The sequence below is a fragment of the Chiloscyllium plagiosum genome, chromosome 27 (assembly GCF_004010195.1).
Source record: "Chiloscyllium plagiosum isolate BGI_BamShark_2017 chromosome 27, ASM401019v2, whole genome shotgun sequence".
NCBI classification, from domain to species: domain Eukaryota; kingdom Metazoa; phylum Chordata; class Chondrichthyes; order Orectolobiformes; family Hemiscylliidae; genus Chiloscyllium; species Chiloscyllium plagiosum.
Window position 1 is genome coordinate 49,408,320 of NC_057736.1, and position 17,617 is coordinate 49,425,936.

Genomic DNA, 17,617 nt, shown 5'->3' on the forward strand with positions numbered 1-17,617 from the left:
AGACAGTCACCCAAAGGTGGAATCGAACCCAGGTCCTTGGCACTGTAAGTGCAGCAGTGCTAACCACTGAGCCGCTGTGCCGCCCATTTGGGAGGCCAAACATAATTCAAGTTCCGATAGTGGTCATTGAAGTGATAATGACCCAAGTAAAAGATTGCAATTCTGGGAAAGGAATTCTGGTCAGATAATGGAGAGATTGTGTAATTATCCAGAATGCAATATGAAAAAGAATAGAGATTGCAATTTCACAAAATAAAACAAGCACCCTAGAAAAGATTGGCAGTATTGAAAGAAATAAAACCCAAATGATCAAGAAGTTCAAAAAAGTTAAATTGTGAGAAAGGATTTGGCACATACTAAGTTTAAGGTGTCAGATAGTGGAGAGTCAGCCTTATCCCCAATGTAGCGAAGGAAAAGATGGGGGGTGGGGCCAGTGTAGTTGCGGAAGATGGATTGTTCCACATACCCTACGAAGAGGGTAGTTGCGGAAGAAAGGATTTGGTACATACTAAGTTTAAGGTGTCAGATAGTGGAGAGTCAGCCTTATCCCATGGATGACAGTCACTAAGGATGTGCTCCCTGATGCAGCACAGAGATTAAAGCCAAATTTGAAGCATGAAATGGAAACTTGGTGATCAAACGCTAAGAGTGGATTCCCCAGACTGCATTAAAAGTGATCTTTAAAGTTTTATTAGCTCTTTAGCAACCGAAGTTTTGAAATTTAGGCCAATTGATATAAAAGCTACATTTTTCAGTATGAAAAGTTTCTATTAAAAACATTATTGGAATAAGCTGCAGAAGCAGATTGGATAGAAAGGAAATTATATGTGTTATATTAGATTACATTCCCTACAATGCAGAAACAGGCCCTTCAGCCCAACCAGTCCACACCAACCCTCTGAAGAGTAACCCACCCAAACCCATTTCCCTCTGACTAATGCACCTAGCACTATGGTCAATTCACCTAATTTGCACATCTTTGGACTGTGAGAGGAAACCCATGCAGACACGGGGAGAACGTGCAAACTCCACACACAGTCGCCTGAGGCTGGAATTGAACCTGGGACCCCGGTGCTGTGAGGCAGCAGTACTAACCAATGAGCTACCGTGCTGCCCTATGCAACGTGACTTTGGTATTTCTCAATAGGCCCATCTTGCTGAAAGTAGGTTGCTGACAATTCTCTCATGCTATCATGAAAAGTAACTCAGATATCTTTATGATATTCCTCGATAAGTTTCTGCGGGAGGTTCTATGAATTCTGAGTGATCTCAGATATGTTTAAAAAAAAAGGAATTTAAGGAGTGGGCAGCGTGGAGGGTCAGTGCTGAGGGAGTGGGCACTGACAGCGGGTCATTGCTGAGGGAGTGGGCACTGTCAGATGGTCAGTGCTATGGGAGTGCCGCAACGTCGGAGGGTCAGTGCTGAGGGAGTGGGCACTGCCGGAGGGTCAGTGCTGAGGGAGTACATCTGGGGCTTTAAAATACACAAATTCAGCATTCCATCCACTTGGATTGAAAGACCCTAAAGAAAGTCTAAACTTTGGGTAAAAACAGATTAATAGTTAACAGATCAATAAAATAGTTCATAACTCTCAGTAAAGTTGGATCAAAGTGAGTAAAGAGGAATCTAGGAAGTGAATAAAACACAAAAGTAAAGGACTGTCAAATTGAAAAAATAATACCAAGATTAGACAAAGAATTGGCAAAGTTTTAAAAACCAATAAACAATGATAATAAAATAAAGAGGGAACTATAAATTGGGTAGCAAGTAGTATAAAAATGAACTGTACGGGCTTCTTTAAATATGCTATTGAAAGCAAGAGTGACAGGGTAGTTGTTATGGGGGCTTTAACTTTCCAAATATTTACTGGGAATGCTATAGTTTAAGTACTTTAGATGGGTCAGTTTTAGGAGGGTTTCATGACACAATAAGTAGACAGGCCAAGCGAGACACATTAGATTCGATACTGGGTAATGAACCTGGCTAGGCGTTAGATTTGGAAACAGATGAGCACTTTGGTGATAGTGACCACAATTCGATTATGTTTACTTTAGTAAACTTTAGAAAGGGATAGGTATATATCACAGGGCAGGACTTATAGCTGGAGGAAAGGTGATTACGATGTGATGAGGCAAGATTTTGGACGCATAGGATGGGGAAGAAAACTGCAGGGAATGGGCACAGTTGAAATGTGGACCTTATTCAAGGAACAACGACTGTGTGTCCTTGATAAGTATGTACTGGTCAGGTAGGGAGGAAGTTGTCGAGCAAGGGAGCCTTGGTTTACCAAGGAAGTTGAATCTCTTGTGAAGAGTAAGAAGAAGGCTTATGTTAGGATGAGACGTGAAGGCTCAGTTAGAGCGTATGAGAGTTACAAGTTAGCCAGGAAAGACTGAGAGAGCTAAGAAGAGCCAGGAGGGGACATGAGAAGTCATTGGCGGATAGGATCAAAGAAAAGCTTAAGGCTTTCCAAAGCTATATCAGGAATAAAAGAATGGCTAGAGTAAGATTAGGACCAATCAAGGATAGTAGTGGGACGTTTTACATGGAGTCAGAGGAGATAAAAGAAGCACTAAATGAATAATTTTTGTCAGGATTCACACAAGTAAAAGACAATGAGGTCGAGGAGAGTACTGAGATACTGGCTACTACACTAGATGGGATTAAGGTGCATAAGGAGGAGGTGATAGCAATTCTGGAAAGTGTAAAAATAGATGAGTCCCCTGGGCTAGATGGAATTTATCCTGGGATTCTCTAGGAATCCAGGGAGGAGATTGCCAAGCCTTTGGCTTTGATCTTTACGCCATCATCATCTACAGGAATAGTGCCAGAAGATTAGAGGATAACAAATGTTGTTCCCTTGTTTAAGAAGGGGAGTAGAGAAAACCCTGGAAATTATAGACCTGTGAACCTTCCTTCAGTTGTGGGTAAAGTGTTGTAAAGGGTTATAACAGATAGGATTTATAATCATCCAGAGAGGCATAAACTAATTAAGGATAGTCAACACAGTTTAGGGAAGGGTAGGTTGTGCCTCACAAACCTTACTGAATTCTTTGAGAAAGTGGCCAAACAGGTAGATGAGGATAAAGTGGTTGATGTTGTGTATATGGATTTCGGTAAGGCGTTTGATAAGGTTATCCACAGGAGGCTATTGCACAAAATAGAGAGGCGTGGGATGGAGGGTGGTTTAGCAGTTTGGATCAGAAATTGGCTAGCTGAAAGAAGACAGAAAGTGGTGGTTGATGGGAAATATTCATCCTGGAGTTCAGTTACTAGTGGTGTACCGCAAGGATCTGTTAGGTCCACTGTTGTTTGTCATTTATATAAATGATCTGGAAGAGGGAATAGAAGGATAGGTTAGTAAATTGGCGGTTGACATAAGGTCAGTGGAGTTGTGGGTAGTGATGAAGGATGTTGTAGTTTACAAACAGACACAGATAAACTGCAGAGCTGGGTTGAGAGGTGGCAAATGGAGTTTAATGCGGAAAAATGTGAGGGGATTCACTTTGGAAGGAGTAGCAGAAATGCAAAGTACTGGGCTAATGATAAGATTCTTGGTAGTATAGATGAGCAGAGAAATCCTTGAAAGTTGCGAACGAGGTTGACTGGGTTGTTAAGAAGTCAAGATTAGAATGGTGCTGGAAAAGCACAGCAGGTCAGGCCGCATCCGAGGAGCAGGAAAATCGATGTTTCGGGCAGGAGGCCTTCATCAGGATGCCCCAAACATCACTTTTCCTGCTCCTTGGATGCTGCCTGACCTGCTGTGCTTTTCCAGTACTACTCTAATCTTGACTCTAATCTCCAGCATCTGCAGTCCTCACTTTCACCTGGGTTGTTAAGAAGGCATATGGTGTCTTAGCTTTTATTGGTAGATAACTGAGTTTCAGAATCATGAGATCATGCTGCCGCTGTATAAAAGTCTGGTGTAGCCACGTTTGGAGTATTGTGTACTGTTCTGGTCACTGCATTATAGGAAGGAATGGAAGCTTTGGAAAGGGTTCAAAGGAGATTTACTAGGATGTTGCCTGGTATGGAGGGAAGGTCTTATGAGGAAAGGCTAAGGCACTTGAGGCTGTTTTAGTTAGAGAGGAGAAAGTTGAGAGGTGACCAGAGGATTAGATAGGTTGGACAGTGAGAGCCTTTTTCCTCTGTTGGCGATGGCTAATACGAGGGAACGTAACTTTAAATTGAGGGGTGAGAGTTATAGGATAGCTGTCAGAGGTAGTTTCTTTACTCAGACAGTAGTAGGGGCGTGGAACACTCTGCCTGCAACAATAGTAGACTCGCCAACTTTAAGGACAGCTCAACATCGAGGACCGAAGGGCCTGTACTGCGCTGTCATGTTCTATGTTGAAAGGATCAGAGCAGTCAATATAAACACAGGCCCCTATAGAGAATGTGGCTGGGGAATTAATTAGGAACCAGTAAATGGCAGACGAATTGAATAAATACTTTCTATCAGTCTTCATAACAGAGACTAGTAGAATTCCTGAAATATTGTAGTATCCAGGGAAAAAAAGGAGGAAAGGAAACAAATGCTGTAACTATCACTAGAGAAAAGAATGTCCTTGGGGACTAAAGTTAGATTAGATTAGATTACAGTATGGAAATTGGCCCTACGGCCCAACAAGTCCACACCGACCCGCCGAAGCACAACCCACCCATACCCCTACATTTACCCCTTACCTAACACTACGGGCAATTTAGTACGGCCAATTCACCTGACCTGCACATCTTTGGACTGTGGGAGGAAACTGGAGCACCCGGAGGAAACCCACGCAGACACGGGGAGAACGTGCAGACTCCACACAGTCAGTCGCCTGAGTCGGGAATTGAACCCGGGTCTCTGGCGCTGTGAGGCAGCAGTGCTAACCACTGTGCCACCGTGCCGCCCACAAAGTTTGTTACGTTCCCTGGACTTGATGGGTTACGTTTTAGTACATCACAAAGATAATAGGTGCACTGGCAGTAATCTTCCAAATAGGTTAAATTCTGGAAAAGTCACAGATGATTGTGTTGTCCAGCTTTGGTCATTTCGACCAAGTTTCTGCATAACCTCATCTTACCCGGGTTTTATACTTGAGATGAACAAAACAGTCTGAGTGAAATTGCAATTCAACACAATTTTATAGACAAATTACACTGAAGATATAAAAGGGGCTGTATGGCCAAATATTATCTAAAACCCTGCTCTGTGATAAAGCTCCTGATTCTTACATTAATGATTCTACCAATCGCAATGTAAAGTCTTTATCACAACCTTTTTCTAAGCCTTACCAGCTATCAGACTAAAATCAGGTTCCACCCATGCAGTTGAACTTGGCCAGGCTGTGTAGTTGGCACTGATGCATTCAGCAGAGATTGATCTTGCACTTGGTTATCTCCCTCTCCAGGGAGTAGAATGACATTATAGGCCAGGTAGAGTCTTCACTGAGAGAATGGCCACCGGGTGACCCTTCTTTACCCTCCCTGCCGCATTCTTCCAGAATCTTCTCTTGCCCTTAGCCAATTGATCTTCCAAGGTCACGGCATCCAATGGGATCCCCTTTGTCATGGGGTAAACACTGGGGATACCCTTACTGATGTGTCAAGGGCACACTCCCCTCTCCATACATGGTCATAAATGGGAGTCTGGGACACTAGTGAATCTCCTCACCATACATGAATGCACAAACCAGCCTCACATTCCACAACAATTCTGGGTTTGTCCTTGTTTTGAGTTCTGAAGAAGAGTCACTAGACTCAAAACATAAACTTTGATTTTTCTCCACAGTTGCTGCCAGACCTGCTGAGTTTTTACAACTGTTTTTGTTCTTATCTTTGTCTTGTGGAAGCATTGTGTTTCACCTATCTTAAGTCCCATCAGGCCTGGCTGTACAAAGGTTGCCAATTCTAGTTTTGGGCCGAGCCATTCAGGCCCTAGGCTATTTGGCCACAATTGGAAAACTGCCAATTCAAAAAGAGAAGGCAAAAAAATACAAGTAACCATTGGCCAGTTAGCTTGATATCTGATATTGATAAAATGTTCAAGTCTATTATAAAGGATGTAATAGAAGACCATTGAGAAACATAATATCATGAAGCAGAATCAGCATGAGTCCTCAAAAGGGGAAATCATGCTGAACAAATTTGAATTTTGTGGTAGTAACTGTCGTGATTGTAATGTAGTCAGCCAAGTGGATCTCAGAATAGGAGTTTGCTAATTATTCCAGATTACCAGCCCCAATCAGGGGGTCCTGACTGATAGATAAGCAGAAGTGTCAGAGGGTTTGTTCACTCTGAGGAAACTGGATCAGTATCAAGGACTGTCTATGCGTAAATAAAAGGTGACTTAGTGTTGGGAATGGACAGAATTTCTGACATTGTATTTTGTACATGTTAATAAAAAAAAGTTGACAAACAACGCAGCAGTTCACAAAAAAACTTCGCTATATACAGGGGAAAGGGCAGCAAAGCCAAACTCCAAACCCCACCATTCAACCAGTTTTCAGGGAGATGAGGCACTTTCAGTCAAAGATAACAGTAACAAACAAAGACAAGACAGTGTAATCAAATTAGAAACTGTACATAGAACACAGACCCAATATAGCTTAAAAAAACCTGACACCAATCCGCACCACATGCTGTCTAACTGTCCTTGGCTAGCCTTCCTGCAGGACAGTCATTGGCCTTCCAGTCTCTGGCCACTCTGCATACTGACTGACCCTCCCCAAGGCCACATTCCTCCAGGCTGGTCATCGACCACTCAGCTTCCAGTCACTCCATGTACTGACTGGACTACTGTGGGTCACATTCCTAAGAGCTGGCCTTCTAGTCTCTGGCCATCCTGCGTACTGACTGATCCTCCCTAGCCCGCCTTCCTCTGGCACAGTCGGCTAACAGCTCCCGGTCACCCCATGGACCAACTGAACCACACCCTGCCGTGTTTTCCTACAGTTGGGCTGTCGGCGTTCCAGCTCCCAGCTGCCCGACGTACTGACTGACCCTTTCTCATGGCCAGCATTCCTACGGACCGGCCATCGGCCGTCCAGCTCCCAGCCTCCCTGAGTACTGACTGCGGCTGCCCTACCCCCTCCGTACCTGGTGTCCAAAGATCAGGAGCATGGGACTGAAGTGCAACCAAAAACAGAGAAGATTTTTAAGAAAATCAAAAAGGGAGTGCAAACACCCACGCTCAATATTTACATGGTCCATGGACTCTACAGCACCACAGAACAAGCAGTTGGGCTGGGAGTCCTTGAACCATCGCAATCTGCTGTGTGCAGCACCCTCCACACCAAATTCCTGAGAGTAAGGGAGAGGACTCCCACGTAGAGAGCCCTCTACTGGGGATCGCTCCCCTGTCTGGTGGTAAATGGGCACACCAAGGCATGTCTAGGCGGTGGATGAGGGAGATGAGGTGGACGGTGTGCAGCAGTAGTTGACGGGAGGGTCCACCGTTTTACATCCCTGAAGGGGACAAAACTAAAGCTTCAGAGGCAGCTCAGGGGATGCTCCTGTTTATTTTTTTTTCGAGGCGGCAGCAGCAGCAGCAGTGGTAGCAGGCTCCAGACAGCAGCAGTGGAAACAGGCCCCACACTCCTGTTTATTTTTTTTCTTTTGCTGCCTGAACTGCTGTGCTCTTCCAGCACCACTAATCCACCACCTGCACTTCTCCTGGTTAATTTTTTTTTAATTTTTTTTTTCTTTTTTTTAAAATTAACCCCCACACTACCACCTAAGTGTGGTAGTGCTTATTTTATCCCCAGCACCCATGGTGTGTGTGTATAGGTGTGAGACACAGTGAAAGACACAAAGTGCACGAATCTTTATTCAATTTCCACCACCAGGAAGATCGGAAAACACCCGGGTCACACTCCTGTTTATTTTTTTTTATTTTTTTTCACAGTGAAAGACACAAAGTGCACCAATCTTTATTCAATTTCCACCACCAGGAAGATAGGAAAACACCCGGGTGGCCAGTGACAAACACTGCCCTTCACATCAGAGGGCAGTGCTGTGTGATCAAAACAGTGAAGGGGAGGGTAGGGACTAAATCAAAATAGAATTGGAGGGAGAAATGATGCATTCCACTCCCTGCGGCGCCCACCTCTCCCTGAACAACTCCAGGGTGTTGGTGGACACCGCGTGCTCCTTCTCCAAGGACACCCGGGCTCTAACGTAACCGCGGAAGAGGGGCAGGCAGTCGGCCCACACTCCTGTTTGTTTATTTTTTTTCTCTTCACTCCTGTTTATATCTATCAGCCAGGGGTCCCTGATTGGACCAGATTAATAGCCCCAATCAGAGAAGCTGTCCACATGGCTGACCTCATTTCAATCACGACGAGAGCAAGCAAGATAGATTAAGGGGAGCCTTTAGAGAATCTGTAGTTAATCATTTGTCACAGGCTTCAGTGCTGGGGCCACAATTATTTATGATAGATATTAATGACTTAAATCAGTGAATGTACTCTAGCTAAGTTTGTGAATGGCACAAGAGTAGATTGGTAGGCAAGTGGTGAGTATGATTCTACAGAGGGTTGTAAGCAGATTAATTGAGAGGGGGAAAATCACAGTTTGGGTAAGAAGCAGAAAAGTGGATTTGAGGATGGGAGATCAGATCTGCCATAATTTCGTTGAATTGTGGAACAAATTCATTGGGATAAATGACCTACTTCTGATTGTACATCTTATGGTCTAGTAAGCAGAATAAATCAGAAGTGACTTTGGATCAGTTTGGAAAAACAGTGCAGTTGAGACGTTTGATTGAAAAGTTAAACCAAATTGTGCACTTTGGTTTTTCAGTAATGCTTTGTTTTCCCGTCTCCAGTTGGATGTTTGAGTAGTTAATGAACATACAAACAAGGAACAAGAGTAGGCCATGTGACTCTTTGAGCCTGTTCCATTGTTCAATGGCTGGTCTGATTTTAACCTCAACTCTACGTTCCTAAAAAACCCCAAGAGTACATCAAGCTGCACTGCCTGCAACAGCAGTAAACTCACCAACTTTAAGGGCATTTAAATGGTCATTGGATAGACATACGGATGAGAATGGAATAGTGTAGGTTAGATGGGCTTCTGATTGGTTCTACAGGTCAGTGCAACATGGAGGAACGAAGGATCTGTAATGCGCTGTAATGTTCTATGTTCTATAGTTTCCTTAGTGGGAGAGGATGATAAATGCTGTTCATTGGATTGGGAAGGCTAGAAAATAACAAAGATAGTTTAATATGCCTTTCTGTATAAACATTGGTGCTATTGGAAACTATAGATACAGGGTGTTTGTATTTGAAAAGAAATTTAATCCAATGGCTGTGTAAAGGATCTTGTGTCACAGTGGAAGTATGGGCTGTGCTGGGTTAAAGTTCCACCTTCCCTGGAGGTATGTCGGAATGTCTCCAAACAAGTTGAATTTTTTTTTTGAAGGAATGGTACCAAGGAGTGATATGAGCTATGTGGTAGTTTATTCAATAAACTCTATCATAGGGAAAAGAAAGTCTAAGTCATCTCCAGACTCAGATCCAAGTTAACTTTTCCTGGTTCTTAATGCTGGAATCTTATGGCAACTTTTATTTCTGAAGGTGTCATCATGTGACCTACCATTTTGAATGACCCCAACTTCAAAATTTATTTCAATCTATACTACAGTATTCAAACAGGAAATGTAATTTAATTTTATAACTGTGTAGTAGTTGCTGGATTGAAAGATTTACATGAATGTATTTGATATTAATCATAGGTTAACTGGACAACTATGGCCCAAGATACCAAACCCTGCAAACAGCACCCTTGCTAACTGGACCCCAGGGAGGAAAGCCCAGGTAAATACATTCATGCCAGAGTATCTAATATGATGGAGTGACTGAAATTCTGAAGATAATTGTCCAGCTCCCTCCTGACAACCCCATCCTTTCCATTACTCCATTTTATCTCAATTACTCCCCACCACCTCCTCTCTTGGCAATTAAAAGATGGGAAAATTGAAAATGTTCATGAGGTAAGTACACTAGTATGTAAATTAATTTAAAAAGATTATTTGCATGGAACAGTTTCAGGTGAGTGCAAGTTTCAGCAAAGTACAAGGGAATTTCAGTGATTGTGGAAATTCAGTGAGGTCATTGTAAAAGAATTTGTTTGATATATAACAAATACATTTAAATAATTAAATTGGAGCTGTGGGGTAAGTTACATTAATGCAGTAAAACTTCAACATAACTGTAATAAATGAAAGATTATTACAGTACCTACATTGAAATGGTAAATAAAAACATTCTTCTAAACTCCAAAACTTCATTAGTAAAATAACATACAATGGAAATGACAGACCAGATGATTTGTTGCCGTTATATGATGGACATATTCATAATGACCACATTTTCAATGAACGTCTGTATTTTGACAAGCTTCACCTCACTTCTAATGAGCTGTAGTCTGTGCTTTGGATGCTGCAGTGCACCAGAGAGGAGGAAGACTACTATTTGTTCCAAGAGGTATGAAGGGGGTCAGAAAATTAAACAAATTTGATACTTATTGGAATTTAGAAGAATAGGAGGTGATGTTATTGAAACATAAAAGATTCTGAGAGAATTTGACATGGTACATAGCCATTTAAAATTCAGGTGGAGAGAAGGTTAAAGTTGCGGGTATAACTGGGGTGAATGACTTTGACGAGCAGGTAGTCACCCAACACTTGTCACTTACTGGCAAGTTATCCAGTAAAACTTGCTAGACCACCAACTTAGCATGGACCACCCCCATAGAGGCACAGTGGGATAATTTAATTAGAAGTTTATTGTCATTTGTATTCAATATAAAATACAGTGAAAAGGTTCGTACCGTTGTGATGAACTGGTGCCATAAGATACTTAAGTGGACATTCAACAGGCCTATAGACTGGGATGGTGTCTCCACTGCCCCCTGCAAAATAGAAAATAGTCAGAGTGGGCAGTAGAATACTCTGGTATTGTTGGATAACAGTATAACATTTTGAAAGGGTTAATACTGAGGAGTGCCTTACATACCACTGACTATACTGATGTCATACAGACATAGTGAGAGGAAAGCTTAAGATCTCAAAGGAGTATGACCAACTATTCAGCTCCTCGCCGCACTCTGAGACAGCAAAATAGTAATCTTCAGTGTCTCATGCGATTACAGAAAAAGCTGGATAAGATAGATGATTGCATGGCTGGAACGATAGTACATGAGGGAAGGCCTTAGATTCCTGGGATGCAGAGGCTGATTCTGGGAAGAATGACATCTTTACAAGCTGATGGGTTGCACCTGAAGAAAGCTGAGCGTGAGGTCCTAATGAGATCTTTGCTATTGCCATGGCCAGGGCTTTAAATGAAATTGTCAGAGCTTGCAAAATACTTAGGGATACAGTTGGCACTAGTTTAGGAATGATAAGTTGACAAGTGATGTTGGACTAAGGGAGAAAGAAAGAGAATCAAAAGCAGAGTTAATGTTCATATCTGTTAATGCATGAAGTATAGTAACTACGTTTTTTGGAGGGGGGGGTGGGAACATTTACAGATGCAAATTGTAATGTGCAATTATGATGTTGTGGCACTGATGTAGATCTGCTTCAAGGAAGAACAGGATTGCATGTAAATATTCCTGGGAATCAATTGTTCAGGAAAGATAGAAAAGGAGATAAAGGAAAAGTAGCAGAATTGGTTAAGGAGATGTGCAGTGTTGGAGAACAAGGACGTCTCAAGGACAGTGTCAATTTGGGTAGAGTTACAGAATAGAAAGTGCAATTTTTATCTACCTTTAATAAATTGTTGTCACTTAAAAGTGACAAGGTAGCACGACTGGATAAGATGCATCAAAGGATTTTGAAGGAAATGAGGGTAGAAATTGCAGGGGTGCTGGCCACTATCTTTCAGTCCTCCCTGCATTGAGGGAGGTGCTGGAAGACTGCATATTGCAAACTTTAGATCCCCTCTCATCTCATTGAAATTAGCCCTCTTCTAGTTTAGAAATTTTACTTCAAACAACGAACATTTGTAGTCCAGGAACAGGCCCTTCAGCCCTCCAAGCCTGAGCCAATCCAAATGTACAGTTTAAATCTGTCGGTCAATTCCTAAGCATCTGTATCCCTCTACTCCCCACCTACTCATGCATTTATCCAGACACATCTTAAATGAATCTACCGTGCTTGCCTCTACCACCTCTGCTGGCAACACGTTCCAAATGCCCACCACCCTCTGTGTGAAGTACTTGCTGTGTGTATCCCCCTTAAACGTTCCACTTCTCACCTTGAAAGCGTGACCTCTCATTATTGAATCCTTCACCCTGGGAAAAAGCTTGTCTTTATCCATTCTGTCTATACCCTTCATGATTTTATAAGCCTCAATCAGGTCCCCCCTCAATCTCCTTTTTTCTAATGAAAATAAACCTAATCTACTCAACCTTTCTTCATAGCTAGCACCTTCCATGCCAGGCAACATCCTTGTAAACCTTCTCTGCACCCTCTCCAAAGTGTCCACATCCTTCTGGTAATGTGGCGACCAGAACTGTACACAGAGTTCTAAATGCGGCCAAACCAAGGTCTTGTACAATTTTAACATGACTTGCCAGCTCTTATACTCAATACCCCGCCCAATGAAGGCAAGCATACTATATATCTTCTTGACCACTCTATCCACCTATGCAGCAACCTTCAGGGTACAATGGACTGCACTCCCAGATCTCTCTGCCCATCAACCTTGCCCAAGGCTCTTCCGTTCATTGTATAATTCGCTCTAGAATTAGACTTGCCTAAATGCATCACCTCACATTTGTCTGGATTGAAAATGATCTGCCACGTTTCCGCCCAACTGTCCAGTCTATCTATATCCTCCTGTATTCTCTGACAGTCCCTTATGCTTTCTGCTACTCCACCAATCTTTGTGTCATGAGTAAACTTGCTGATCATACCAACAGTGCCCTCTTCCAGATTATTTATGTATATCACAAACAACAGTGGCCCCAACACTGACCCCTGTGGAACACCACTGGTCACCTTTCTCCATTTCGAGAAACTCCCTACAACTATTACTCTCTGTCTCCTGTTGCTCAACCAGTTCTTTATCCACCTCGCTAGAACACCCTGCACACCAAATGACTTCACTTTCTCCATGAGTCTACCATGGAGAACCTTATCAAATGCCTTACTAAAGTCCATGTATATGACATCAACAGCCCTTCCTTCATCTATCAACTTGGTCACTTCCTCGAAGAACTCTATTAAGTTGGTAAGGCACAATTTCCCCCGCACAAAACCATGTTGCCAATCTCTGATAAGTCCATTGTTTTCCAAATATAAATAGATCCTATCCCTCAGTCCCTTCTCCAGCAACTTTCCTACCACTGACGTCAGGCTCATTGGTCTGTAGTAACCCGGAATATCCCTACTACCCTTCTTGTACAGGGGGACAACATGAGCAACCCTCCAGTCCTCCGGAAACTTACCTGTGTTTAAGGATGCCACAAAGATATTTGTCAGGGCACCAGCTATTTCAGCAACCTGGGATAGATCCCATCTGGTCCTGGGGATTTGTCCACCTTAATAACCTCTAGCCTACCCAACACATCTTCCCTACTTATGTCAACGTGATCCAGACTAATCAACTTTCTATCTCTAATCTCAACATTCATCATGTTCCTCTCCTTAGTGAACACTGATGCTAGGTAATCATTCAGAATCTCACCCAGGTTATTCATTACTCTTCTCCATTGCAAATATAATCATCGTGGTAAGATGATTGCCATTACCCAAGTGATTTTCCACACTTAGTTCATTTGGTCCTCCTCATTCCCCAGCACCTGATCCAAAAACAAATTCTTGAGGGTAATTAATTTTCTGCAGAATGCGAGAATGGGGCCTGAATGGATTGTTCTGCAGAGATTCAGCATGAACTCTGAAAATCTTAGACTCAATGTTTATGTGACTATGACAAGTTGGATTTTTGAATGTTTTTTCATTGGAGCATGGTTTGTTTTGCTACTAGGGCTTGGAGGACTTGGGCCTGAATTTTCGCTTTGGGATGGAGGCAAGGAAAGTTCTCTCCTCTGAATCAGCCATTTTTAAAAATCAAGTTCAATGTTGGATTTTCAGTCTAATTATGGGGGAAATTGGGTTGGATTAGAAATCAAAGGTAAATTTGAACAACTAAGGAGGATGCTGGGCATGGACTAAAAATAAAGAAAGTGCTGGAGAAACTCAGTAGGTCCATCTTTTAAATCTGATATAGTTCCAAATGATAGAATTGTGGTTAGATATTGAACTCAGAGCATTAACTCTGTTTCTCTCACCACAGATACTGCTGGATCTGTTGAGTTTCTCCAGCTATTCTATTATATTTCAGATCTTTCACATCTGCAGTATTTATTTGTGTTTTCTTGCTAGGTATAGAGGTTGCCTTATGATATGTGGCTAAAATTTGAAGATAATGAATTAAAATACACACATTACCTCATACACTTCACTCACCCCCATTGCCCTTCAATACCCCATGCCAATCTAATGGCAACTGATGAGCCCTCCCAACCCTTTGACTTTCCATCTACCTTGCCAACTCATCTGCTATCCTGAATGGGAAGATTATAGAATCCATACCAAGATATGATAAATTATTAAATACATTTCTAGATGTCATTTTGCAGACATCTTTGTAAAAACATTCTCTTTCAAAAAAGCCTATTTGCAAACCCATCAGTAAATAAAACCTTTTAACAACATAAGGTTGTTACGTTGCAACCTTGAATGCATTCAAGTGTACAATTCCTTAAAATAGCAAATATTGAAATTCATAACAGTCTATAACTGCTTGTAGTTGTTAATCAAATTGGAATGACAGACTCTGTTGTGTGGTAAGGCATGGTTGTAAAAAACATCAGTGTTAAACCAGTAATTGTAAATGTCAACAACGTGAAATAGCAGAATTTTTAAACACAAGATATTTCTTTTTAAAGAAGCAGGACTTTTTTAAATGAGTAGGACTTTTAAATGCTTAACAGCTCCTTTTGACATGTGATTTTGATACATCCTCTGAACACATATGACAGGTCCTTTTGATAGGCCCCTTAGGTCCTATTGTCAGTTTTGACATGATTTTTGTCATGTTTGTTGACATGTGCATGACATTAATAGCCACATATACTGTTTGCATACATTTCTGTCTACTTTTAACAATTTTAGCACCAACGTTTCCTCCCTCATACACATCCGAAGAACATTTTGCCACTCCAAAGAGATACCCTAGCTATAGAAATGAACCAACAAAGATCAAGCATTGTATTATCAGGCTTCACTCGATGGAAACCAAAGTTCCACCTCAGTAAAGTTCCACCCTGTGAAATTGGGAATTACCCTGTTGGGGCAGGAAGATTTTGGAAGTTTCTGTACTTTTCACTAAGATGGAGAAAGTCAGAGCAAAAATCTAAGCCTTTGAGTTCAGTAAAAAGTGATTCAGGAGCAAGCTGACTTTAGAATCTGTTTTTGTCTCTTTTTTCTTGCTTTTCATTGCTAAGTTAAACTTAAATGTCATACCATGATTATAGAAGTTGACAAGCAGAATATTAGAAAAACAAAATCAGTCCTGAGAAAAGTAAGGTAATGCATTTGGAAAGAAGAAAGAACTCAAGGAAATGTACAGTTACGGGATAGTTATTTTTATTTCACCGTGACATAAAATGTAAGAGCAGAGTTGTTACACTACAACTGTACAAGTCTCTTGATTGGACAGAATTGCAGTACTACATATACTTCTGGGGGCAGGAAGGCTGCTGCCCTCAGAATGTCCTTAATTGACATTAGAGCCAGAAACTCTCGTCACATGTACGTGTATGCCAACAGAACAATTGACCACATGGAGAAAGTTAGATTAGACTGGTACTTTTTTTTACACTGGACACATGGATCCATGGCCTGCATGTTTTCTGTAAACCTTTGACGTTTTGAAACTTTTATGTATATAATTTCCAGTTTGGATCTTCTTCAAATAAAATATTCTATTATAAGACCAAAAACAAAGCCCAGCTGCAGAGTTGTATTGGATTCTGGATTTGGCTGGAAACAGACCTTTCGGTCCAACCAGTCCATGCCGACCATAATCCCAAACTAAACTAGTTCCACTGCCTGTGCTTGGCCAATATCCCTCCAAACAATTCTTCTTCATGTATTTATCTAAATGTTGTTTAAACATTGTAATTGTACCTGCACTCACCATTTCCTCTGGACGTTCATTCTACCTATGAACCATTCTGTGTAAACAAAATGCCTGTCGTAACTTTTTAAAATCTTTCTCTTCTCACCTTAAATATGCTTCCTAGCCTTGAAATCCCCCAACCTTGGGAAAAGGTACCATCTTATCTATATCCCTCATGATTTTATAAACCTCTATAAGGTCATCACTCAATCTCCTATGCTCCAGTGAAAAAAAGTCCCAGTCTATCCAGCCTCTCTTTATAACTCAAAACCTCCATTCCTGGCAAATTTGTGATAAATCTCATCTGAACCCTCTCCAGCTTAATAATATCCTTTGTGTAACAGGGTGATCAGAACTTGACACAGTACTCTAAAAGAGGCCTCACCAACATCCTGCACAACCTTAACATAATGTCCCAACTCCCATACTCAAAGGTCTCTATACATGATGCAAACTTCAATCAATTATGTATCGAACCCCTACTTCTCTTTGTTCTACAACACAGCTCAAGACTCAACTCCTATTGTTTGTTTTACCAAAATGCAATACATCACATTTAGTCAAAGTAAACTCCATCTGTCACTCTTCAGCCCATTGACTGAATTGATCAAGGCCTTAGCGAGTTTTGAGAAGATTTGTAACTCAGGTTGAGGTTCTGGATGTAAGTTTGCTCACTGAGCTGGATGGTTCGTTTTCAGACGTTTCATCACAATTTCAGGATTAAAAGAATGACTAGGGTAAGAATAGGTCCAGTCAAGGATGGTAGTGGGAAGTTGCGTGTGGAGGCTGAAGAGATTGGGGAGACACTGAATGAGTACTTTTCGTCAGTATTCAATCAGGAACAGGACATTGTTGTCAATGTGAATACTGAGTCACAATTAAGTAGAATGGATGGCTTTGAGATATGTAGAGAAGAGGTGTTGGAAATTCTGGAAAGGGTGAAAATAGATAAGTCCCCCTGGGCCTGATGGCATTTATCCTAGGATTCTCTGGGAAGCAAGGGAGGAGATTGCAGAACCATTGGCCTTGATTTTTATGTCCTCGTTGTCTACAGGAGTAGTGCCAGAAGATTGGAGGCTAGCAAATGTGGTTCCCTTGTTCAAGAAGGGGAGTAGGGATAACCCTAGTAACTATAGACCGGTGAGTCTCACTTCTGTTGTGGGCAAAGTCTAAGAGAGAATTGTAAGGGATAGGATTTATGAACATCTGGATAGGAATAATGTGATCAAGGATAGTCAGCATGGTTTTGTGAAGGGCAGGTCGTGCCTCACAAACCTTATTGAATTCTTTGAAAAGGTGACGAAGGAGGTTGATGAGGGGAAAGCGGTAGATGTGGTATATATGGATTTTAGTAAGGCGTTTGATAAGGTACCCCATGGTAGACTACTGCAAAAAATACGGAGGTATGGCATTGAGGATGAGTTGGAGGTTTGGATTAGGA

At 41.7% G+C, this 17,617-nt stretch overlaps 1 protein-coding gene across 5 annotated transcripts in view; it reads left to right on the top strand.

The window, feature by feature from the left end:
• Positions 1-17,617, top strand: part of LOC122563768 (interleukin-6 receptor subunit beta-like) — a 209,370-nt gene that overhangs the window by 184,396 nt on the left and 7,357 nt on the right. For all 5 annotated transcript variants that reach the window (XM_043717981.1, XM_043717983.1, XM_043717982.1 and 2 more), the window contains one exon: positions 9,720-9,801. In XM_043717981.1, the coding sequence (XP_043573916.1) occupies positions 9,720-9,801 (82 nt within the window). The remainder of the gene's footprint in view (positions 1-9,719; positions 9,802-17,617) is intronic.